The sequence below is a fragment of the Gymnodraco acuticeps genome, unplaced genomic scaffold, assembly GCF_902827175.1.
Source record: "Gymnodraco acuticeps unplaced genomic scaffold, fGymAcu1.1, whole genome shotgun sequence".
NCBI lineage: Eukaryota > Metazoa > Chordata > Actinopteri > Perciformes > Bathydraconidae > Gymnodraco > Gymnodraco acuticeps.
In genome coordinates, this window is record NW_022992252.1 from 119,078 (window position 1) to 145,621 (window position 26,544).

A 26,544-nucleotide genomic window follows, 5' to 3' on the forward strand; every position below is an offset into this window, starting at 1 on the left:
CACTAAACATACTACCAGTAGAAATACATTGCTTTCAAAATCGCTCTGTGTCGAATCAATAGATTATATTTCGTGACTATAACACGAAATGCCGTGAGTGCTTCATCCTCTGAACACCACAGGATGGCGACTGTAACGCACATAACGTAGGTACGCTCCTCTGAAATGATTGTCCCCTGCAATTATTATTATCCGTCAATCGAGTTCGCTATTCAGCTCGCTAATGTTAGCTTAAACAAACATAACATGCAACGTTAGCCTAATCTAAAATGCTCTTCTACGGCGTACCTTTCATGTGGCTCGTCAGCGCAGACTCTCGCATCGTTATTTTTGCAAACTTTGCAGGAGGCTACTCGTGGGCTTGACCCTCGTCTTAGCCATGGCTTGTATTTGTCTTCTGCTAGCCAACGCTCGTTGAAACTGCAACCTCCTGGCACACAGTCATCTATCACTCTCATCAGAGTGCCCAGGTCACACGTAACACAAACACTTGCAGGTCGCGCGCATAGCGCGGGAAGGCCGCAGCGGAGCTGTTTTATGTAGAAGCGAAGCAATTATTTTCTTTTAATCTAAAAAGCGAACTATTCAGTCAGACAGCAATGTATTGTAAAAGTAAAGCATTTACATTTTCAAGCACTTTATCTCAATTTCAAGCACCATTCCCAAAATTCAAGCACTTTCCCAACCTTGAAAACACCACGTCAAATTTCAAGCATTGTCAAGGATTTCAAGCACCCGTACGAACCCTGAGTTTTACTTGTATAATACTTCAATTTTATATAAAAGACAGTTTGTTTTCATCTGTTTTCAAATAAACAAAGTATTGGCTTTCAGAATATTAAACTTGTTTCTGCAAATTCAGATGATAAATACAACTTTGAAGCTTCGGCATAATTACAAGCAGAGAACGGACTAATGTAACATCACAGCAAGCATAACAACAGCCGGTGTTTCTTGTGAGTGTTTCCCCGGTACACAAACACACACACACACACACACACGCGAGCTTCCCCCAGACCAGTAATACAAACGAAAATGTGTCTTCGGGTCAATGTGACTGATTTCGATAGATCAAGTCACATTTGGTTTAGGCACGAAACATACTACCAGTAGAAATACATTGCTTTCAAAATCGCTCTGTGTCGAATCAATAGATTATATTTCGTGACTATAACACGAAATGCCGTGAGTGCTTCATCCTCTGAACACCACACGATGGCGACTGTAACGCACATAACGTAGGTACGCTCCTCTGAAATGATTGTCCCCTGCAATTATTATTATCCCTCATGGAGTTCGCTATTCAGCTAGCTAACGTTAGCTTAAACAAACATAACATGCAACGTTAGCCTAATCTAAAATGCTCTTTTACGGCGTACCTTTCATGTGGCTCGTCAGCGCAGACTCTCGCATCGTTATTTTTGCAAACTTTGCAGGAGGCTACTCGTGGGCTTGACCCTCGTCTTAGCCATGGCTTGTATTTGTCTTCTGCTAGCCAACGCTCGTTGAAACTGCAACCTCCTGGCACACAGTCATCTATCACTCATCAGAATGCCCAGGTCACACGTAACACAAACACTTGCAGGTCGCGCGCATAGCGCGGGAAGGCCGCAGCGGAGCTGTTTTAGAAGCGAAGCAATTATTTTCTTTTAATCTAAAAAGCGAACTATTCAGTCAGACAGCAATTTATTGTAAAAGTAAAGCATTTACATTTTCAAGCACTTTATCTCAATTTCAAGCACCATTCCCAAAATTCAAGCACTTTCCCAACTTGAAAACACCACGTCAAATTTCAAGCATTTTCAAGGATTTCAAGCACCAGTACGAACCCTGCATGCAGTGTATATAGTGTGTGTTACCGGAGTGGTTGGTCAGCAGCTTGGTGGTCCCGTCCTCACTGGGGTTGATCAGGTCCCAGATGAAGCTCTTGATGTTCTCGTCTCCACGGTAATGCAGCAGGCAGTAGGCCAGCAGCGCTCTGCAGATCTTCTCCACATCCGACTCCTTCAGGGGTCGTTTGAAGCGACCGTGAGCCAGGATGTCATTCCACCTACCCCACCTGCAAAGAGATATGGAGAACAAAAACCTGTTAGTGGATATACCGTATTTGTTTACCAGATCATAGTATTCATTCAAATGCAGTAAAACATGTCAAATACGGGGAAAATATCGCATTTCCTGTCAAACCAATGATCCACGTTTTGATTAATCTAATTAACATATTGCACATGATATAAAGACCATACTAAACAACAAATAATAATTATATAATGTGCATTCATCTGTGAAGCAAAGCAAATAAATGAAAATAATGTATTTATTTACAAATAAATCGATTGTAATTGTTCTGATTTTAATTTTAAAAAAGGTAGCGGCAGCAATTAGTGCATTATCAGTTTTCAACCTATTTTAGTAATCGAGTCATTTTTAATGCAAGTAATATATATGTACATTTCTGGATTTGTTTCTATTATAGTTATAGAGTTGAATATCTTTGGGATTTGGATTGACAAAACAAGACATGTTAAGACATCCCCTTGGTCTTTAACAAATTGGTATGGACATTATACCATTTCCTGACATTTTATTGACCAAACAATTAATTTGGAAAATAATCTGTAGTTGCAGCCCGACACAAAGGTCATACATGTACCAGAGTTTTGATCTAAGAGTGACTGTCAGCCCAACCAGTGCCACCCAGCCATCCCTGTGTGTGTTAATGGAGGGTAAGCGATCCTAAAGGCTGATGCGCTGGACAGGGTTCCCGACACAGACTACATTTTTTCCAAGGCTGCTTCCAAATCTCCAGTGAACCATGTGACGCAGTGTTACTCTGAGTGATGATTTTAGACAAGGTAAAATGGTGGATGAGTGTGAGTGAGAGAGATGGATGATGGGAAAAGACAACAGCGCATTGAGCGAGAGGACGGGCTCAGTCAGACAGTGTGTTTTTGTGTCCTACAGCCTCGGGCCACAAGACTAGACTGTAACAATAACAACGCTGACACACACACACAATTATCCCTGTATGTGGTAAGTGTGTCAGTTGGCCTGTGTGTGTGCAGTATAATGCATCCATGTCCTGAAAGGCTGCTATGGTGTAGTAAAACACGCTCTTATGCACAGGTTAATAAACATTCCTCTTTATGTCTTTAATGCAATTATATAAATCATCCACAGGCATTTCTGCTGGGGTTAAATCTGAACGTTTAACTACTTTCATCAATCATAAAATGGTGTTTTTTAGGCCTTATGATATCCTCCACAGTATCAGATACACACCCACAAAACTAAATGTTTTTGGAAAACATTTTAAGTGTCTTTTTTTTCATGTAAACCAGTAGTCAGACATTGTTTACAGCCTACAAAGTTGTTAAATAAAATGTGGTGATTATTAATGGTTTTTATGTAAAAAGCAGTTCAAACAGACTGGTCAAATTTGATCGGGACCACCACAACACAGTAAGGGAGGAGAAATGGACATGACAGCAGGGTTAAATGATTTAGAGACATGGTAAAAAGCAGGTGTCTTTAGATTAGATAAGTGCATCAGTGTGGTGTGGTGACTGACCCGTAGACCAGCAGGTTCTTCTCCACTCGGAAGCACTCAGATCGGGGGTACCCCTGGGCTTTGTCTTGGGGCCGTCGCGGTTTGGACGAGGGTCGGCTCGGTTCGTCGTCTTCACTCTCCAGCTCCGAGAACTCGAGCATTTCGTCCTCTTTGGCGCTGCTGAAGTGCCGGGTCTGCTTCCTCACCCTTGGTGTGTCGATCACCAGCGTGTTCTGGAAACAAATTAAGTGAGCACATTTAGTTTGTGTTTTTTGAAAGCCAAGATGCATTGTCCTTCTGGAATCTTTTTATTTTATTTGATTAATCAGGTTTAAAAAACAGATGGCCTGAAATCTGTCAACAACAATATGCAAAGCACCTTCTGCTTCCTTCCTGTGAAGTGGCCTATTTGTACATATCATGTACATTCGGACTTCTATGACAAGTGTGAACCCCGTGGCATCTTCTGTACAGAATCTGAATAATTGGATGTTTGGCCCCGTGTTTCATTCCTGATGCTGAGAACATTTCTGCCTGGCTCAAACCAACTGCCATTAATTATGTTGTCTAATGAATTAGATTTTTGTTCAATTAATTAGATTTTTTCCCACTCGCAATCCCATTAATATGTGCAAACAGGGCGGTAGTTAGCTCCACAATAATCACAGAGGGCTGCAGTCATTTCCATTTTAACATCACACAATGAAATCCCAGGGGAGCAGCCCTTGTTCGCTGGCAGATTTGGATTAAGTGTTCCGCTGGAGAGCCCTCCAAAGGAGGAGAACACAGAACCAGGAGGACAAACACAGATACAAAAAGTGAACAAATATAGAGCGGGAAAATAAAGATGCCTGTTAGCAGAGCACTCAATGGGTGTGTAAGAATGCGAGCGAGCTTGTGTAACTGTGTGTGTGTGTGTAGTCTAAGTGATATCTCTGTACCCTCCAGGCATCTGCGCTCCGTTAAGTGGAGCTAAGCAGCTTACTCTCTCTCGCTCAAACACACACACGAGAGCAGGGAAACATGGGTAATCAAGGAAGAGAGGAGATTCCCAACTGTCAATATTAATCTCTCTTACCTCCTGCTAGCTTGTGGTGATACCGACTACTTACCACTGCATGTCCCCTTTTCTATGACGGGACACCCTTACTTTAAATCAAGTATTAGGAAGCATTTCTTTATGTTGTTGGGTGGATTTAACATTTTGTGTGTGTGCGTGTGTTTTTGTAGTACCCGTCCATTCATGGCGTCCATGTCCAGCTCAGCCTTCTTGGCCCATTTCTGCCAGAAGTCTGGGTCCTCCAGAGAAATGTCTGTTCGGTTACCAGCTGCAACAAAACTGGCCTGCAGACGAAAGAGGTCAGTAATTAACTTCACATCCGTGATTTTAAGTAACCAAGTAGATTTACTCAAGTACTGTACTTAAGTACAATTCTTAGATAGTTGTACTTTACGGTAGTTTTTCATTTTTCTACTTTGTACTTTTACCCCACTACAATTCAGAGGTGTAAAGTACCAGATTTGAGTACGTCTTCCACTGATAATATAATGTCTGAGTATGGAAGCAGAGTTCACTGCAGTAGTCCTTGGATCATGCTCAGGTTTTACCTTAGCAAAGGTAGAGCCCTTGCCCTCAGACTCGATGGTGATGGTGTGTGTTCGTCTCTGGAGGATCTGGTCGATGTCTTCCTCACAGAACTTTGATCCCTCGTCTTCCTCGTCCATCAAAGCTCCGTACGCTCCCTTCCTCAGCAAGTCCTCAACCTCCTTCTTGGACAACTGCTGTACTCCGACAACAAAGGATTCCATGACAAAGTTTAGTGTTGTCAGAGCACACAAACATGGGACGGAAAATATTTGAACTAAACTATCAATTTAACTTATTTGGCATCAGTAGGTTTCATACAAAGGATGAACGAGTGGTCTGACAACGTGGTGTGAAGGTCTATCGTTTTTCCAGCCCAGAAAACGAAAACTTTACAGCGCGGGGTAAATGGAATATTTGTAATCCTGTGACAGTGTTGGAGAGTATCCCATATAATACAATGTGACTAACAAAAGATTAACTATTGAATATTGTTTGCTAGATTATTATTTTTAAATCCATGGTGAACTCATATAAAAGATAATTAACATTTACTCAGCTCTGCGCAACTGTTCATGCTTTCATATTAAAGTGCTTTTTTAATCAATCTACTTTGAAGAAAAATGCTCTATGAAGCGACTGTAGCTGTGAAATTCATATTTCCTGGCATGAACACGCAAAGGGTTACGCTATGTTGATGCATTCGTCATGCGGAAGTGGGCTTGGTTAAATCACAACTGGGTTGGAGACAGTTGTCCAGCTTCTGGAATAGCTTTCTGACTCATGGTGAACTGAACAGATTCACTGTCCAAAAGAAATCCACCTGAAGCTATCTATGGGGTATTGGACGTGTGTGTGTGTGTGATGTCTCACCCCGCTGTTGCTGTTCTCTCGTCCGCTCATGCTCTGCAAAACGGCCTTATCGAGCCCCAGCTTCAGACTGGCCTTGTCGAACATCTCCCTCTCGTAGCTGTTCCTGGTGATCAGCCGGTAGATCTTCACCGCCTTGGACTGGCCAATACGATGACACCTGGCCTGGGCCTGGAAGAGGACGCAGTCAGATAAATGACTTGCAGAAGAGGACTAATTATATGGTCCAGTGAAGCAGAATCAGTCACGTGCAGAGGAGGTTAGAGGGGCAGGGTCCAACTGAATAAAAGGGCAAGCTGGCGATTTGTGTTACTTTTAAATAAAAATATGTCCAAGATAACTACTTTTGTGACAGTTTAAGTAATAAATAAATTAAGTCCATTTTGGTAAATTCTCCTCACATGTTAACAAGCCAAACTCTTACCACCTTCTCCATAAAGGCATCAGGCAAGATGCTTCAGTAATTACTGGCAGATGCTGATATTGTATGGCTCATATACTTCTACTATGTGTGCTTCTACTATGTGTGCTTCTACTATGTGTGCTTCTACTATGTGTGCTTCTACAGGTGCTCGAGCCCACTTTGAGGTCCATCTGTGCACGTGTCTGAGCAGAGCTAAATGTGGGAGTCAGGATTGTACCTGCAGGTCGTTCTGAGGGTTCCAGTCAGAGTCGAATATGATGCAGGTGTCGGCTGCCGTCAGGTTGATGCCTAGGCCCCCGGCCCTCGTGCACAGAAGGAACACGAAGCGGTCCGAGTCAGGTTTGGAGAAGCGGTCGATGGCAGCCTGACGTAGGTTACCACGCACTCTGCCGTCTATACGCTCATAAGGATATCTGCATGGGAGGAGAGGTATTTTAGTGACATCATGACAGAAAAGTCAACACTATGAGAGAGATGTCCCAAAGCTTCTCTATAGCTTATCATATAGAGTCACATTCCCCCAGATACACTATATCATATCAAACTAATTAATCAAGACTATGAAGTGCAACTTATAATGACTTGTATTAACCCTCTGAGACCCACATAGGACATTTCCGTTTTTGTATATTTTTGTGTTTTGCCTTATAAATTGTCATTTCTTTATAGTATAATCAAGTTTTACACATCCCAGAAATCAGCACAACCTCAGCTAATGATATATGTCACTCATTAGAGACTTATATACACTATAATAGGGGATATTTGCCCATATATAAAAATGGAGCTTGAACTTTTTACTTATTTGATTAAAAATAACTGCTAACCATAACATTGAAAGAAACATTCAATACGGAACATTGCACACATTTATTATCATTGTATCAGAACTGATTAGAAGATTCTAACTTATTCTGTTCATTAGTTATGCCCATTCTTTTGGGCATAACTAATGAATTGCCAGGAATTGTCATTTTGTTGTCCTTGCCATACCTTAGTCTACTTTTAAGACACTAAAATAACGTATATAACGTAATAACTTTTATTTTGTTTTCGCGCGTGGAATTATACCGGCTCTCGTTTCAGTACACATAGCAACGGAACTGACAGGTAATCCTCTGAATCAGACTCCGATTGGCTGTGACTGCATCCACTCCGAGTGTCCGATTCAGAAACGTGACTCTTACACTCTTTACGTGGATGAGAATTAGTGCTGTAGCGACGCGTCGACTTCAAAATATCGTCGACGACATATTTCCGCGTCGACACCATAGACTGTATGACGCCACACACACGTGGGTCACCCAAAGCAACAAGCAGTTCGCAATCGCACTTCTAACACAATGGAGACTGAAACGGCTACCAACTCCTCCTCACAGGATTGCGCACGAAGCCCTCAAACGAAAACATCTCGCCCTAGGTCTTCAAAAGCATGGGAATATTTTAAAGTTAGTCCAAAACGCAAAGATATTTATATATTTATATCTCACTGAGACTGCTGCTTGACCGGAAGCAGCAGCTAGCTGTGGTGGCAACCATTAGCAGCTAGCATTTGCTCTCCGATTTTTACATTAAAATGGAATTATGGATTATAAATTCAATAATTTTTTTATACATAGACGTTAAAAACCTATGGATTAACCGATTCAGCCGCGTTTCTCATTTTAATGCCATTGAACACGTATTTTGATCAGATTGACAGCTACGGCGGTGAGACGATCTCCCTAGAAGCTCTGTGAAGGTACGTGTTGTGATGACTGTATTTGCTTCCCCTGTCGCGAGTCCGGATCACTCAGTGATGATACTATGTACCTACATAATCTGTGGAGTCTCAGCTTTAATCGGATATCTTGTATGTGCAGCTACGATAAGTAATAAGGGTACTTTTATCTTGAGATCTGTGCCAATGTCCGTTAGCATTTTTCGCTCAGGGGTCATTTAGATGCTTCTTATGAGACTTGTGTTTTGTGTTGGTAAACATGGTTTGTATTGTCAGTTAGCTGAGATTATTTCCGTTAATCTGGTATAACACATTAATAGGTTCTTAAATATTAAGATCCCCTGAGACACAGTATCGTGAAAAAAAATTTTTTTACATTACGTTTTTTATGAATTGAACAACAGAAAAATAATCATTCGATTAGTCGACTAATCGATCAAATAATCGCCCGATTAATCGTTTTCAAAATAATCGTTTCCCCCCAGCACTAATGAGAATAGATCTATAAAACAGAAAACGATAAGCAATGCGCCAGAATCAAGGTGAGACTAGCCGCATCTTTTAAAACTTTACGCACATTCGTTTCACCAAAATAAGTAAACGCCTCTCAACAGTGGCGTAACAAGGTTGTGATTGGCCCCGGTGCAAATATTTTTTTTGGCAAGCGGTTCCATCTCCATGATCCTGGCCTGCACACCTGAATAGACCCCACTCATGTTCGCCGCGCCATCGTATCCCTGGCCCCGACACGTGCTCAGGTGAAATCCGTTACTCTCTATGCTGTCCAGGATTTTCTTTTGGAGTTCACGAGCTGACGTATCCACTGTTTCCACGAACCCCAAGAAAGCCTCGTTTATCAGGATATCTTTTGCGTTGTCGTTTTCATCCCTCTGGATTGTCACATATCTATACACTTGGCTAATTTGGTCTCTTTTGGAAATATCTTGGGTGGTGTCCATGATGACAGAAAAAAACGGAGCATTATTTATTTCTACTTGAATGTTGCACTGCACTAGGGGTTTCACCAACTAATCGACTAGTCGACTACCTTTACCACTAGTCGGCGCTGTAGGCCCTAGTCAACTAGTCGTAAAAAAAATTGAGGTAAACGAGGTGCTGCAAAATGCTTCAAAACACGTCCGACATTCTTATGTATGGCAGTACTTCAACGAAGATGTAACCAACTCCACAGTGAAGTATCAGTTGTGTACAGCTGTACTGAAGTACAACAAAAATACATCTGCTATGCGCAACCATCTGAAGATGAGACACCCGCTGCCGACAGCTAGCACTAGCAGTAATGCTAGCACCAGTGAGCAACGGACCGGCGTCAGCACAGGACAGAGGCAGACGAGCAGCAAGAAAAAACGGGTCTACAGTGATGCGGATGATGAGCTAGGGTTTACTGCCAGCGGACACCGCATATCCCCACAATGGATAACCCACTGGAGTGGTGGGCAGAAAACGCGCACCGCGTCCCCCGTTTAGCCAAGCTTTCGAGGAGCTACCTGGCTATTCCAGCCACAGGCACCCCGAGTGAGAGGGTTTTTTCCCTGGCAGGCAACGCTGTCACCCGAAAGCGGTCAAGCCTCCTTCCCTCACATGTCGATGCGTTGGTGTTCCTCAACGCAAACCAAAAACCTGGAAAGGTGGACGTTATAGTGGAGGATAGCGAGTAAAGTGTTGCGCAATGCGCACTTGATTTACGTGGCATTTCAGTAAACAGAGTTTTTTGCTGTCGATTTTGGTGAGTCCAGTTACTGTTTGTTATTTACTAAGTCCAGTTACTGTTTGTGATTTACTCGGCCATGTAACACAAATTAAAATGCAGTGTTTAATGTAACTGTATGAGTTCCAATATAAAATACAGTTGTACACCTCTCTTTGTGTGTCTTTATTATGACGTAACGACTAGTCGACTGCTATTTTGAAAAACGCGTCGACTAGTAAATATTGGTAGTTGTGAAACCCCTACACTGCACCCGCTTTGCGATTATGTAGATTATCTAATTTTGAACAGCTGGACTCAAGTATTTCACAGAACCTTGTGGTCGCTCAACAAGTTCTTTCAGAACCGGATGCTAAAAGTTCTATCATACTGAGAAAGTTTCCACTGCTGTCCAAGAATCTCCCTATGTCCTCTAAAAGCCAAGTTACAAGTGGCCAGAGTGATTGTAACGTTGACAATACGCTCAAGTACCTGTCTCCAGTAATTAGCAGCATTCCTTGCATTCCTCTCCATGTTTGCATCGATTCTCCCGTTTTTCTTCCACTGTTCATATATGACACACGCTCCGACATGGACCTGAGATTGTGCATGTGAGTCAATCCTCGCAGACAAATGTTGCCAGTCACGAACTCCTTTGACCCACGCATCACTGTAGAACGGTGCACCTCGGTCTGCGAACAGCCAGCACGGCTCACAATAGGCACAGTCCAGGGTGGGGGAGTAACACAGCCATGTCCGTGGCAGTTTGATACCTGCTCTGGTAGTGGTGGTGTAATAGATCTCGGAGAAACACCTGTTTCCTTGATGTGTGTCTCTGGGGAATGGGCCAGTTGCTATAATATAGCCTTTGATCTTGGCGTCGGGGCTCTCAATAGCGCCATAGAGTCCCCTATCGGTTGGGGAAGGGGCCCTTGCAGGAACAGTAGGACCACCGCCGGGCACAGCCAAATCCATCCTCTCCTCCTGGCTCATGGCTGGAGAAGAAGGTCGCACAGCCACGGATACAGCTTCACTTGTGGAGCTAGACGATGGTGAGGCAGGTGAGCTATCGTTAGCCTCCGGCTCCGGCTGCCGCTGAACGTCAACATTACCAACGTTAGCGTTCGATTTCGAGGACGATGTATGACAAAAAAAAAACTGTCTAATTTTGTCAGTTTAGCCTTTACATCTCCTTGTTCTCTCTTGTCCTTTCTCTTTTGAGCGCCGCTCTTGTGTTTTGGTTTGCTGTATATTATAAATGCTAGCTATTCAATTTGTTATAATTCTGCCGATCTTGCTGCTGCTATAGCTATGTAGTACATATAACGTTTGATGTTGATTTAACGGTTCGCTCGTCACGCAAGGTATCACATGACATGAAAGGGAGCATGGTCATTGGACAGACAAATTACACATTAATTTAGGTTGCTAGGTTACTTTGAAGACTGCGTGAACCAGTCAATGCCATTGGGGCCCCAAAAAATATCTTTGGGGCCCCAAAAAAAAAAAAAATATTAAAAAAAAATGAATAAAAAAAAATAATAATTATACACATTTTTTTTTTTTGCATGAGCCCCTGGACGGCTGTGGGCCCCGGTGCAATGCACCGGATGCACCGTTAATAGTTACGCCACTGCCTCTCAATGAAAAACTTAATAGAGTTGTTTATTGCCGTTTCTGTAGTTTAAGAGGAAACACAGGGAATGTCTCTGGCTCAAACAGCTGAGAAGTTATGACGCTTTGAACACAACGTGATATTTGGGATCGTATACGGTCCCGTGGGTCTCGGAGGGTTAAGGATTATTATTTCCCTTATTTTCTTGATGAATCGATTTGTTGTTTGGTGAATCAGGAAACGGGTCCACCAAAGTTCCCTGAAGACCAGGGTGATTATCTTTTCTGTTTTATCTGACTTACAGTCCAAAAGCAAATACATTCAGTTTACTGAAGTTAAGACGCAAAAATAACACATTAATAATGCATTACAGCAGCTCAAACCTGACAATCAACATCGGCCCCTCTGTTGTTTCCCCGACTCAGACTGCAAGGAATCTGGGTGTGACCCTAGATAACAAACTGTCCTTCACTGCAAACATTGCTGCTACAACCCGCTGCTGCAGATACACGCTTTACAACATCAGGAGGATACGTCCCCAGCTGACACAGAAAGCCACGCAGGTTCTGGTCCAGGCTCTCGTCACCTCACGCCTAGACTACTGCAACTCCCTCCTGGCTGGTCTACCTGCATGTGCCATCCGACCTCTACAGCTCATCCAGAATGCAGCGGCTCGTCTGGTCTTCAACCTTCCTAAATGTTCCCACACCACGCCACCACGCCGCTCCTCCGCTCGCTTCACTGGCTTCCGGTAACTGCTAGAATCCACTTCAAGACACTGGTACTTGCTTACCATGCTGCGAATGGATCTGGCCCTTCCTACATCCAGGACATGGTTAAACTGTACACCCCAGCATGTGCACTCTGCTCTGCATCAGCCAAACAGCTCGCTGCACCCGCACTGCGAGGGGGACCCAAGTTCCCATCAGCAAAAACACGTGGGTTTGCTATCCTGGCTCCAAAATGGTGGAATGAGCTCCCCATTGACATCAGGAGAGCAGAAAGTCTGCACATCTTCCGGCGCAGACTGAAAACTCATCTCTTTCGACTCTACCTCGAGCGATTGAATTACTAACAAAGAACTGCTAACAGAGCTCTTATATACTAACAAAGGACTGGCTTATCTATAGCCAGTTGAGTAGCACTTGAAATGTTTGGCTCTATGAAACCTGATGTACTTATATGATTCTGTTTTCTTCAAGGTTGTGTCTTCCTGGTCGAATGCACTTATTGTAAGTCGCTTTGGATAAAAGCGTCAGCTAAATGCAATGTAATGTCAAACCAGTCATTATTTTTCTCTGAAAATCAATGAAAAGATAAATCCATTAGTTGGAAAATTAATTTGATGTTGATCAACTAATAGTTGCAGCTCCTACCAGGACCTACAATACTTTGAGTCAGTACCTGAGTAGCTACAGCTGATCTTTACAGACATCAACATTTCTCCTGCTGCTATGTTTTTACATTTTCCCAGGGAGCATCTTGTGAACTCAGCAGCTGTCATTCATCTGATTGGCCCGTGTATCAGCAGAAGCCCGTTCTTGTTAAAGGATTAAAATGGGGTCATCCCTACACTCTGCACCCTTTGAGGAAACGTGTCTCTGTCCTCACCGTTTCTGGATGAGGTAGTCCTCCAGAATGTCCAGGCAGCGCACCATCTGACTGAACACCAGCACTCTGTGGCCCCCCGCCTTCAGTTTGGGGAGCAGCTTGTCGATGAGCACCAGCTTGCCAGCAGCCTGCACCATGGCTTGGAGGGCCATGTCAGGCATGTCTGCCCGGCCACCGTGGGATTCCCTGAACTCCTCCGCAATCTTCTCCTCTGCTCCTGGACATGGGAGGACAATTGAAACTCATCAGAGAAACATTTGGAACATGTAGACCAAGGGTGTCTAACATACAGACACTGGCCCACCAGAGAGTCCAAGAGGGCCAGTGGAGTGACTTGGCAAAGTGTAGAAATGACAGATAAGATATTAACTGCAGAAATATAGTTAATTCAATGTGAACATTTTCAGAATGTACATTTTTTGCACTAAAACAAAGGGAAGGAGTTGTTGTTATTTATAGGTTATCATCCTATGATTTTACTGGTCCGGCCCACTTCAGACCAGATTTAGGTGTATATGGCCCCTGAACTTAAATGAGATGGACACCCCAGATTTATTTGTGACAGAATTGTTAGTCTTTAATTTAGTTACTGGAAGTGTGTTTATACCAGTAATGAGGTATGGGTGGTTGCAGCATTTCCTCAGCTCCATCATGGTGTTGAGGAGGTTGGGGACTCCTGCTCCTCCACCTGCTCCTCCTTTGGACAGGAAAGTGAAATTCTTCTCCAGAATGGCCCGATAGTATTTCTTCTGCATGTTGGTCAGCTCCACCTGAAAAAGGTTGACGCAATTATTTTTTTCCCTTCTCTGAAACATATCCATGAAATGACGATGTATGGAAACCATCACCATAACAAGACGGTTCAGACATCAGTCCTACCTCTATGATGGTTTCCTCCTTGGGGGCCAGGTTCTTCTCCACATCCTCCTTCAGTCTTCTCAGCATCATGGGCTTCAGAATGGCCTGCAGTTTCTGGACCTGAGAGCGTGGGAAGCAGGGTTAACACTTCAGTCAGTGAAGGAACCATAGGAAGTGTGAAGGTCCTCCCCTCTCCGAAGAGTTCTCCATTTACCTGCTCTTCAGTCTTTAGGTCTCCAAATTCACTCATGAATGTCAGTTCAGAGGGAAAGCGCTCGGGCTCCAGGAAGTTGAGTAAGCTGAAGAGCTCCTCCACCGTGTTCTGGAGAGGAGTCCCTGTCAGCAGGACTTTGTGCTCCTGCAAGAGGGAGAGACAGGAGAGAGGACGTTTGAGTGTCTCACATGAAGGCTTTGTCCAACTCCATACAAGAGCTTTGAAAAGCTACACAAATCTGGCTAAGAAAACTCAGTGTGCCAAAAAATGCACACTGCTTAAAAATACTTTTTCTTTTTAGTATAGACACATTTTGTACCTACCATCGCAACTTTTTTTCTTAGAGCAAATTCCCTGCAAGTGTAAACGTACCCGGCAATAATCTGCATTCTGATTCATATGTACTGTGGACCTTACTCTGAGCTCAATTATCTCAGTGAGAGTGTGCAAATGAATAAAAGAATGATTTCGTATTTATCAGCTGACCCATCTTAGTTGCTAGGTTGTTTGTTTGAATAAATAATAATAAAGCTTTATTTGTAAAGCACTTTTTACAAGCCGGGTGCAGCTCAAAGTGCTTTGATAACATGGCAAAAATCAAAGATTCACCTCAGGTCAAACATTGAAACCTTTTAGCACGTATACAGCATAACACCATAATACAACAGTTCCAGGGACATAAGAGGTCAAGTAGGTGTGATAATACAAATCAAATAAACAATGATCCCTCTTGGTCAAATAAGACAGCGCTAAATGAATAAATACAATAAAATAGTAAAACCTATAAAATAAATAAAACAATAATAATGAAAGTAATAACAAAATGTCCACTGTAATATTTTCTCAGTCACTTTTTAAAAGCTCAATGACTAACTTCCAAGAAACTTAAAGGCACATTTCTGGTTAACTCAAGATTACATGTGATGTACTAAACTTGTGAACACAAACTGCAGATAAAACCAACTGAGCGATTAGTCGACAAGTTAAGTATTGTTTGTGGAATTTCTTAGGTGTCAAACAGCCCTAGAGATAACCGATAGCGACCACTCGCTGAATCGATTCTTCTTGCCCTAGCCCCCCACTCACCATGTCCATCATTTTAAGTCCTTCCAGTAGTTTGCAGTTTCGGTTTTTGAGGCGGTGGGCTTCGTCTATCACCACACAGCGCCAATTCACGTTGCGCAGCTCCGGACAGTCGGTCAGAATCATCTCGAAGGTCGTTATCACAGCGTGGAACCGGTACGCTCCCTTTATTACTTTACCCTGAAGGAGGGGAAAGAATGAGGGTCAATATGACTCATCTTTATTGTCTAAGTCTGTACATTTAATATTATTTCATGCCGTGGATCAGGGAGGGAAACAGTTTTTACTTGAACGAAAAATATACAATCATGGCAACTCCATAATAGTGAGAAAAGGCCAAAAAACAACATTTGACACCGGTTGTATGTTTTCTTTAAAGGACACCTATCATGCTATATTTGAACAATATATTGTAGGGCCATACCTATATAAAGTATATAAATATAGTTTTTAGCCATGCCTCATTTCGCTCTATTTGCTCTTTCCAGCGCTGTTTTTGCAGGGGCTGATTCTGTGAGCTACAGCTGACCACGACCCCCTGCAGGAGAGGGGAGCGTGCTTTGAGATCAGCTGCTGGGCTGCAGCGGGGAGAAGAGGGGGAGAAAAAGAGATCTCCGTCCTCCGTGTTTTATTCTTATAGAAGTAAGAAGAGAAGTAATGGGGCAGAAACCCTCCTTTTTACGCAGCGGTCCAGACATAGACATCAAACGGCGACACATATTCAGTTGCCAGTTCCTTTGGCATTAGGGCAGGGATATCTAGATACTTTCCAAGGTTTGACACAATGAATTGTGCTACTTTTAAAGCAAGCAACGATGTTTTCAAATCTGTAATCAAAAAGCTCCTCAAAAACACTATCGAAGCAGTTCCTGCCGTTGCTACGTTAGTTCAAACGGTAACAACGGACTACTTTTCTTAGTGGATGCATGTCAATTTAAATCAATACAATTATTTTTTAAATCACTAAAATCATTTTCTAAATCCATAAAAGCATTTCAATTAATATTGGGAGTCATATCGTTACTTTGTCGAGAATGTGGCCATGTAATAAGCGGGATAATGTGCACATTGCATAATGTGCCTTCATGCCGATCTAGATCCCTCCGCTTCGCGTCGGGCTCCTGATCAGCTGTCGGTGTTGTTTTCCCCATAATGACCGCGTCGCTGCACATTATCCCTTACATATGATTATATAGAGTCATTATTCATTTGTTTTAAAGCAGGAGGCGCAAACGCTTGCCTCGGGGAGGGAGAAAAAGAGCCACAGCGGAGAATAAACAGAAGGGCAACCATGGCAACCATGCAAGGGAAGTCTTCTTCGCTGCTTTTGTGGCAGACTACAGCGCCACTTACAGGCCTGGCATATGTACTACAGCGTCTCAGCGCTTTCGAGCAGCAATGGCCGGCCGTGGCCCAACCTCTCATTCCCCTGATAGGTGGAGAATTGACCAATAGCCGTAGCGCCACTTTACTGACGTCAGGACAGTGTTCAAATTTGGATCAGTCAGGTATCAGATCCTTTGCAGCTCCTTTTTTAGAGATTTGGGTATGGAAGAAAATAGAGAGGGTTGTGTTTTCTGACACTTGATGAGTTCCCTGGAACACCGGGGACACATATTCATGTATAAAAGACGTACACAAGTGCATTTTGCATGATAGGTCCCCTTTAATGAAATCTGGTCGAATAGAGAACAGAATACCCCCTTTAATATTATTACCATTTTAGAGATGGCAGACATAAACAGTGTAACCCTGAAGTGTTTTGTGTAGCTGTCCCTTGTAAGCAGGCAGTGCAGGAACACGTGGTCCAGTTCGACCTTGAGGATTACCTCAGCCAGGATTAGGAACAAGCAGCTAGCAAGGACACGGCTACTCCAGCTTATTTCCTTCAGTGGTGGCGTGGGTTTCACTGAGTGGCTGAGAGTGTCCGCCGCATTGTACAATAAGAGCTTACAGCTCGAGGAGTGTAAAGAGCTTACATAGCAGAGGAGCACTGTCCATCCCCAGCTGACCGGACCCCCCTCCCCCCCACAGGGTAGCTGTTCAGATGTGCTGACAGTCACACTGTACTGCTACATCATCCTCCTCATACAGAGCTGCTAACAGGACGCATCAACACTCGGTCTTCAGGTCTTTTATTTACTACACTTTATTTAGGATGTACATGTACATGTACAAAACATGTACTTTACATTTCAAGCAAATGACACTTGTTTTAGATAGAAATATGTATAATGAAAGCCTGGAAAAGGCTTTTTACATGTTTGGCAATTCTTGACGGACCTTTAAGAAATTCAACCAATCAATCAAGCTAAATGACCGAGAACTGAGCTGAAACAGCCTTTTACCTCTGGCTGTTCATTCTTTGTCTAATTAAACATAACATTTGATGATTTATTCAGTTACACAGCTTAACTACATTGATATTAACCTCTTAAGCCCCACGGACCCGAGCTCGGGTCCAAAAATGCTATATATGTAGCAACAGTGCTATATCTGAAGTGTCATTCATGAAACTATTAATGTTGCATACCCTTTTAAAGGTAAGAAACTCCGCTAACTGACAATAAGAACAATTGTCAGCTAGAAAAAACACAAGAGTAATACCAAGCCTTTGAATTAGCATTGAGCGAAAAAATGCTAACTAATGCTAACGCTTTTTTACACAGAACTCACGGTAGAAATGCCCTTATTACTATCTTAACTGCACAAACAAGATATACGATTTAAAGCTGAGACTCCACAGATTCCACACATGTAATGTCATCACTATCCGACCTCGAATTCCTGGAGCTATCAGCCAGAAAAGAGAAAGTAAACAACATCCGGTTTCAAAAATATTACAATAATTACGTCTTACCTTTTTTGATTTGTGATCAAAAGTTGTGTTCAACGGAATAAAAACGCCGCTCAAGGTTAATCCAATGTCTTTGTGTCACGTAGACATTTTTACTGATAATCCATCATCATATTTATGGCAATATACTGGGTATAACGTTTTGCCGTCCAGGCTTGTACTTTCAGATGTTTCCTTTGCTTCTCTATTACGTCCGCTATGGTAATGTTTACGTGGATTTGGGAACTGCCCATCGATTCTATTGGATGTAATGGTTAAGAAAAAGGTGTAAATCACCCAAATCGACCAATGGGTTCCAGAGATATGGTCCTGTGTAAAGTATAAAGAATGCCAGCCAGCTTAAGTACATTACGCAGGAGACTTTACTTATTGTTTACTACGTAAGGAAGCAGGACCCAGAGCGCACGGAGCACAGAGCGGACAGCAGATAACGGAATTGCAGTTTTATTGCTTATAGATTATCAGAACATTTCAAAGGGGACACAGCCACATTGGATATTAACCTATGGATTAACTACATCATCGTTTTTATCGTTTTAATGCCATTGAAGACCAGTTTAGACCAGACAAAGAGGAAGGTAAGCCATGTTAGCCTAACGCATTAGCGCCAGCACCATTTGTTTTGATGTACGTTTTTGTTTATTAACGTCGCGAGTTTGTATCTTTCAGTGTTGAGGTGGGCACCGTTAGATTCTGTGTCTTTACGATCATAAACGATGTGTTGGATGTGCAGCTAGGATAAGTAATAAGGGAGCTAGGAGTGATTTTCGGTGCAGTAATAGGTTAGCATTTTTCGCTCGGGGCTAATTCAGAGGCTCAGAGGATAACAGAGTAGGCCTATGTTTTTATTTTTTATTTATTTATTTTTTCACAACAGTTGTATTTGGATGGAATGAATACCTATAGTGATAATTCAAAGTAATAAAATGATTTTTACAGTGAAAAAGTTGAAATGGAACTTATGGTTCCCAAATTACCCAGAGGTGAGTCCGCTTGGACTTTATTTTTCTAAACCTCTCTAAAAAGGTCAAATTTCACTTGTTTTGCATCAATCTTGATACAGGGTACTTATTATATGTTATATTTTGGATTCCTAAAGCTTTTAGTCTACTAGCCCATCATTCAAGGGTGGTTTTCACTATAAGTAATGAGTTTTTTTTAGGCGGACATTAGAATGTACATGTTTTTACTGTGTTCCATCTGAATTTACTTTAAAATAAAAACATCTATATTGATTCTGACACTTCTACATCCAACTCACAGATGTAACCTTGCTTTGAGAGAAAAGATTATTAATTTACCCCTTTTAGAAGTGAAGATATAGTCTTTGTTGCGTTAGTGGCATTTTCGAGCCTGAAACCTGAAAAACAGGCTCAGGGTTTAAGAGGTTAAGCAACCAGTCATGCCAACATTAATTGCACTGCAATCTGAGTTTTTCAATTTAAACTGTGTTATATTATATTGTAACTGTACTATGTATTATTTTATTGAACAGTACTTAAATCATGTTTTATAATTGTTTGTGAGATAGAGATTATGCAATGTTTTTAGTGTTTGTTGATTGTTATGAAATTAGTTATTAGCTATAATCTGGCATAATCCATATTTTCTCTTTTCTGAGATTAATGTATTTGTATGCATGGTCCTTGTTGAAATAAATACACAATATATACAGCAAAGATTTAACTTTTCTTTTCAATAACTAATCAGCAGAGAGGTTATTTTGACTGGATGGTGGTTGACAGAAATAAAAACCCTTATTTTATCAATTTTAATCTCATGTATCTGTTCTGAATTTCTCTTATTACATGTGTTAAAATAATTGATTGTTTTTATACCAACATCCCTCTATTTTTCTTCCACTAAAAAAAGATGTACTTGTATGAATGCCTTCACATGATGTGCCTTTTGGACGCAGTGTGCTCACCTGTGAGTCTCGGTGGTACATCTCGTAGGCCTGGATGGTCTTGCGGCTGGCCTGGCTGCCGTGGTACACCACAGCGTTAAGCTCCGTCCAGGTGCGGAACTCTCTCTCCCAGTTGGGGATGGTGGAGAGCGGGGCAATGACCAAGAACGGCCCCTGGATGCCCATCTTGAAAATCTCATAGAGGAATGTAATAGACTGGATGGTCTTTCCTAGACCCATCTCGTCAGCCAAGATACAGTTACGTCTGTGGAGGGAGGAAGTGCTCAGAATGAATAATAGCATAAAAACAAAGCTCTATTCAGTGTCACTCAACAAGTTAACATTACAAGTCTGACATCTCAGAGACCAGTCCGCTTTGGCCCTGATGTAAACCTCCGGAACTTTTACATGACTCAGCAGTATGCTTCCATGACCTCAACCATCTTTCCCTTTAGATCATTATTGCTGCTGCTTTTCCACAGGGGTGAGGCGGTCTGTTTTCCACAGCAGCGATCTAATGCAAAAAATGTGCAAGAAGCTGGAAAATTATCTGTCATACTCAGAGACTTGATTTGAGTCCTTCATATTCCAAAAACATCCATGAACAGTATTCACCCTCAAACGGTAAGACTTGGGCAGTGGTGTAAAGTAGCCAAGTAGATTAACTCAAGTACTAAAGTAAAATCTTGAGATACTTGTACTTTACATGAGTATTTGAATGTTATTCTAATTAGGGTTGCAAAATTCCGGGAATTTTCAAAGATGGAAACTTTCAGCGGGAATTAACGGGAATAAACTGGGAATTTTCTAAATTGAAGGTTGGCTCTTCATAGGGAACTTCAATATAGTTGGGGAAAGTATATTTTAGCATAATCTTGACTAAAACAAACAGATGCCATTCAAGTACACTTGAATATCCATGCCATAGCACACGGCTCACTGCATGGCTATTGAGACCACACAAAGGTTCGCAACAGGCTCACAAATGTGAGAGTGGAAAAACTGGTTGGCATTCGGGCAAACCAAAGGCTCTCTGAGCCGGACACAGAGCCATCCTCAACCAGGCTGGACAGTGACACTGAAGAGGAAGACTCAGAGTTGGATGTTGAGGAAGTGGACATGTTGTTGGATGTTGATGGGGCCCAGGAAGAGCCCATTGACTGAAAGGGTTTAGCAAAAATGCAGAGGATTGCTTGAAGGAAGATTCGCATGTTTAATGGGACTTTTTGGATGGGGGGTGCATTTTTGTTAATTTTTTAATGAGTGGGGTTGGGGGGGATGAGTAACATTTAACTCAACATTCCTGTTTTCGTTCTTCAATGAAACAAATAATTGTTCAATAAAATAATTAAAACTTGTTCTGTTCTACTTTTAAAAAAAATCATCTGTTGAAATGTCATGTTTTGTTTAATTTTGCATCGAATATTTCCAAAATTCCCCAGCTTAACTTCCCATGGAAACTTTCCACCCCTTTGCAACCCTAATTCTAATCCACTACAGTTCAGAGGTACATGGTGTACTTTTACTCCACTACATGTATTAATACCTTCAGTTACTTCACAGATGTGGATGAATGATGTGAAATATAATCAAGTGTTAAATCATTATAAAACATATCATATATATTATTCTGAAATGGATCAATCTGCACAACGACTACTTTTACTTTAAGTATATTTTGATGCTAGTTCTTTGATTGCAGGACTTTTACTTATAGACTATTTTTACACTCTGGTATTGTTACTTTTATTTAAGAAAAATACCGTAATACTTCTTCCACCTCTGGAATTGGGGCATTCAACAGAAAAATGCACACAGACTTACAAAAACCTTGTATCTGTGCTCTTAAATGAGGATTTTGGTGGAACTAACAGGGTGCATGGATAGCGGCAGTGGGAAAAGGTAATCCCCAGCATGCTGGAGGGCCACTTAATGTCCCATTAAGAGCATCAGATGAGGGGCCGTCACATGCACAGGCTGACAGTGGCAGTGAGGAGCTCATTAGAGCAGAATAAACTTAATGGTGACTTACGAGTTGTACCAGTTGAAGGTGAGCCAGTTGAGGCCTTCCAGCTGGTACTCCCTGAGTTCGTTGCTGTTCCTGTAATCCATGGAGCCCTCCAGCTTCTTCCATTCGGCTGCAGGGGGCCGTTCCTAGACGCACAAAACATTAATTACTACACAACATCGAGGCTCATCTATCTTCATCAAATATTTGGTGTGAGGATGGGACTTGTTGGAAAACTGAAGATGGGATAAATTGGATTTCAAGGATCCAAGGGTAATTTGTGATTGTAAAACACGGGGTGGTGCAATAAACCACAGTTCAAGTGTCATTCAGCTACAGAACAACAAATATTTACTGTGGTACACTGGAGGTTTTGAGCGCTTTGATCTGCACCTGGTGTATGAGAAGTGCTATACAAATAAAGATTTTTTATTATTATTATGATTGATTTGATGTTCTTGAAGAAAAGACGGATGCATTAGGTAGCTTTCTATTACAACCCAAAGTGCATGGCAGCACACAGTAAGCAGGGAAAGGAAGGCTCAGAATAGAGAAACGTCCTCCCATATGTTGCTCCATATGAAAAATAGATTAACATGCGGTTTAGTCTTCGAGGAATCTCTCCATGCACTCAAGTTGTTTTTGACCGGCAAAGTCAGAGGCAGGAGAAAGATAAATGTCTGTCTTTTTTGAATAGTTAGGGAGATGTTTCCTGGGACAGTTTTCCAAAAATAAAAATCTAAATGGTGCCTCTGTGGAGCCGCTCCAACAGGGCCCTCAACCTCTTAAGCCCCGAGCTTGTTTTTCAGGTCTCAGGCTCGAAAATGACATTCCCAGAACAAATGACTATATCTTCACTTCTAAAAATGGGTAAATTAATAATCTTTTTTCTCAAAGCAAGGTTACATATGTGAGTTGGATGTAGAAAAGTCAGAATCAATATAGATGTTTTTATTTTAAAGTAAATTCAGATTGAACATAGTAAAACATTTTTTAATTATTGTGTCCGTCCAAAAAAGAAACATGACTTATAGTGAAAACCACCCTTGAATGATGGGATAGTAGACTAAAAGCTTTAGGAATCCAAACTATAACATATAATAAGTACCCTGTATCAAGATTGATGAAAAACAAGTGACATTTTACCTTTTTAGAGAGATTTAGCAAAAAACAAAACACTTCTGGGGTCATTTGGGTGCATTTGCCATATCTATGGCCCCCCTCGGTCGATTTTGATGATTGACACATCTTTTTAACCGTTAGAGCCAATAGAATCGAAGGGAAGTTCTGAAAATCCATCTAAACATTACCCATTGGTAAATGAGTGATGCACAGCCAGAATGCCCCGGAACCGGAAGCTGGGTGGTAGCTCTCACACACTGATATCTTGTTTGTGCAGATCCGATAAGTAATAAAATATTTCTACCGTGAGTTCAGTGCTAAGTGCGTTAGCATTTTTGCGCTTAGTGCTAATTCAGAGGATTGGTATTACCCTTGTGTTTTATTTAGCTAAAAATTGTTCATATCGTCAGTTAGCTGAGTTTCTTCCCATTAAGTGGGTATGACATTAATAGGTTGTTAAATGTTAAGATGCCCTGAGACACAGTTTCGTGTGAGACACAGTTTCGCCTGCGGGGGCTGCCGGGCTTAACAGGTTAAGGAGAAACAGTAGGCTGCAGTTAAAGAGATGGACGCAGGCAGAGAGAGGAGTGATGAGGCAGAGACCACAGCCAGTCAGCTGCTTCTGTTCAGCATTAAACACACTGTTAGTGGTTTGGCCCGGCCACAAGACCAGGGCGTGTGTGTGCGAGTGTGTGTGCGCGAGTGTGTGAGACCACAAGAACGTGGCCCTGTGGAGAGCAGTTAAGGGAGCTGTAAATCTGGAGGAGGCAGGCAGCAGGCCAACACACACAAACACACGCCTACTGGGAGGAACCATATAGCACCCAACGAGAATTCAGACACACACGCCGAAGGAGCTGCTTACCACTCTCTTAGTGTTGGGTGTGCGTGCTGCGATGAGTTCGTAGTCGTCTATCTTGGACTGGTCGATGTCGGCCTTCAGCTCCCAGGTGGAGTCTTCGTAAGGCAGGCTGCACCATTTAACCAGATATAAGGTCACCGTCTATACACACACACACACACACACACACACACACACACACACACACACACACCACACACACACACACACACACACAGACAGAGAGAGAGAGAGAAACAGGAGTCAGGTCTGGGGAGTGCGTGTGGAGAGAGGCAGACGCTCAAACCCATGAAAGATGACAGGAAAGAGATCAAAGCACCTCTTCATTTTCATCTGGGCTCTCTGAAACGTCCAGGACACGGTCCACCTCCACGTAGTCGGGGTTAAAAGGCTCGTCGTCCATCTGGAAAGAAAAGAGACTGGAGTTTTACCAATAGCAGGGAGGAGGTTTAACGATAGGTCTGCTGACAGCGTGTACTGGCTAAATCTTTTCATGGTCTTTTATCTGGAGCTGTATACATGGGGTTTTTCTCTTTGGCTTTTCCCCCTTCAAAAGATGTTGATTTCTGAGCCTCTTAATGTCAGTGTTCATTATTGTAAAACACATGTCTGTATGAAGATAAAATGCTTGGGACTTCACTCTAAAATGCATTTGATTTCTACCATTATTTTCTATTTGTCATATATCTGTGTTTATTACATATTGACTGTATAAACCAATGTTTAGACTGATGAAAATACTGTTTTGGGACCATTTAGTACTTAGGGTTGAATTTGTTTTTAGGGTATTTGGTTAGTGTTAGGTGTTTTTAGCTTGTAAAAGGTTTCAGTATAGTACATGAGCTCTCCAATTCTAGATGTGTTAATATCTATGAAATACTTGTTACTTGTACCTGTTCAGTGTTTGTGCCCCAATACTACAGCTTTTGATCCCTATTTCACATATCTCTGTTATGTCTTATGAATTAAGGCTGTTATGAATCAACTTTAGTATGATAAAACAGGGCTAGTATTTTAAATGTAGAACCATAATAGTCTTTAATAGGCGCATTCACACCGGAGTACTTTTCCCACAAAGGTTCATCAGAACTTAGTTCATGGGAACTCTTTAGTTCTCATGAACTTCTTCTTCTGCTGCTGCTGCTTTGGGTTTACTGGCAGGCCGCAAACCACTTCACGGCGTATACTGCCGCCCGAAGTCCCCGGCCGGAAGTCCCCGGAGTTGGGGACTGGCTTCAGTAGAAGCTGCTGGGACTCCCAGCAGCTTCTACTGAAGCCTTCCGAGTAAATCACCAGAACGCCGACACCTCCTCATCTCTACCGCTCCCATGTTTTATTTTGTGTTGCCATAAGTTAGTCTCTCTGCGTTTCTGCGCTGGGCTAATGCTAATAATGCTAATGCGAGGATAATAAAATGGCGGCTTCACAAAACATTTTTGGGAGTTTTACGGGGCGTGGTTTGCAATCCGCCCAGCCATTCAGACATAGGAACCTTTTTCTCCCACGAAAGTCCTTGCTCTCTAGCAGGGACGGAAAAGGGGGTAAAAAAAGTTCTGATGAACTAATTTTAGTTCCGGCTCTTTTTGGTGTGAACGCGACATTTCGGAACTATATCGGAACTAAAGTGGGAAAAGTACTGCGGTGTGAACGCACCTATTGACTTCATTAGGTGTGGAGCTGGGCTGACCGTAGTGGAGAGTCTTACCTCTGTTATGAAGCTGTTGAGGAGCAGCTGCTTGGCCCTGAACCTCTTGACCTTTTGGTGTATCCTCTTGTCCTTCTCCAGCTCCTCCAGGTCTGCCCAGCGGCAGTGGAGGTATGAACTGAAACACACACACACACACACTCAGTGATTCCCATCAAAGCCAAAGAGGACAAGACTGCTGTTTGGAATAATCAAACTCTAAATAGGTGATTTACTGAAGGAAAAAGTTGGGTTGGTTAAATTAAAATGTCATTTGCATATGTGTATATCAATTGATGATGTGGTGATTATTTTAAGAGCATCTGTAGCAAACAGTAATTTAGAATACTATTGGTATTGGCAGCAACACAATACTTTATTCAAAATTGTTTATAAACATATTCTGCCTTTTACAGAAATAGTGCTTTCTGCAATTTGAATAAAGCACTATTATATAGTGAGATTTGGAGAACATTTTTTTTTCTTTCATCTATTTTACTTGTGTTTCGTATTTTATCTTGTCCTTATTCTTTTCTTCATCCTTTAGCACTCACTCGTGTTTGTTCATCTGCAAAGCCCACAGAGAAACACGTTTTGCGATATTGGGCTGAATAAATAAACTTTGATTTGAATACAATTGGCGCAGCCATACTGGGTGGACACAACAGCTGAAACACTTTTAATGACGACAGATGAAGAAAAACACCACATGTGTTTGGCAATATCATAAAATAAGTGTACTAGCAGCACTTCTGCGTTATTGTGGAGTGGTTGTGTAGCACAAAGTGAGCCAGGCTTTCAGGTTGAGTACACAAAGCTTCTCACACTTAAAGATACCTCGGACACCCCGGTGTGTGTGCGTGTTGA

The 26,544-nt window shown here is 42.1% G+C and overlaps 1 protein-coding gene across 1 annotated transcript in view; it reads right to left on the bottom strand.

Annotated features, from left to right (window-relative positions):
* Positions 1-26,544, bottom strand: part of chd7 (chromodomain helicase DNA binding protein 7) — a 92,736-nt gene that overhangs the window by 20,260 nt on the left and 45,932 nt on the right. Inside the window, 16 exon segments of the mRNA XM_034206876.1 lie at positions 1,792-2,059; positions 3,572-3,783; positions 4,784-4,894; positions 5,159-5,332; positions 6,009-6,176; positions 6,647-6,842; positions 13,084-13,300; positions 13,691-13,853; positions 13,963-14,061; positions 14,156-14,299; positions 15,242-15,418; positions 20,023-20,266; positions 22,034-22,155; positions 23,997-24,134; positions 24,313-24,396; positions 25,699-25,816. Of these exon segments, the coding sequence (XP_034062767.1) occupies positions 1,792-2,059; positions 3,572-3,783; positions 4,784-4,894; positions 5,159-5,332; positions 6,009-6,176; positions 6,647-6,842; positions 13,084-13,300; positions 13,691-13,853; positions 13,963-14,061; positions 14,156-14,299; positions 15,242-15,418; positions 20,023-20,266; positions 22,034-22,155; positions 23,997-24,134; positions 24,313-24,396; positions 25,699-25,816 (2,635 nt within the window).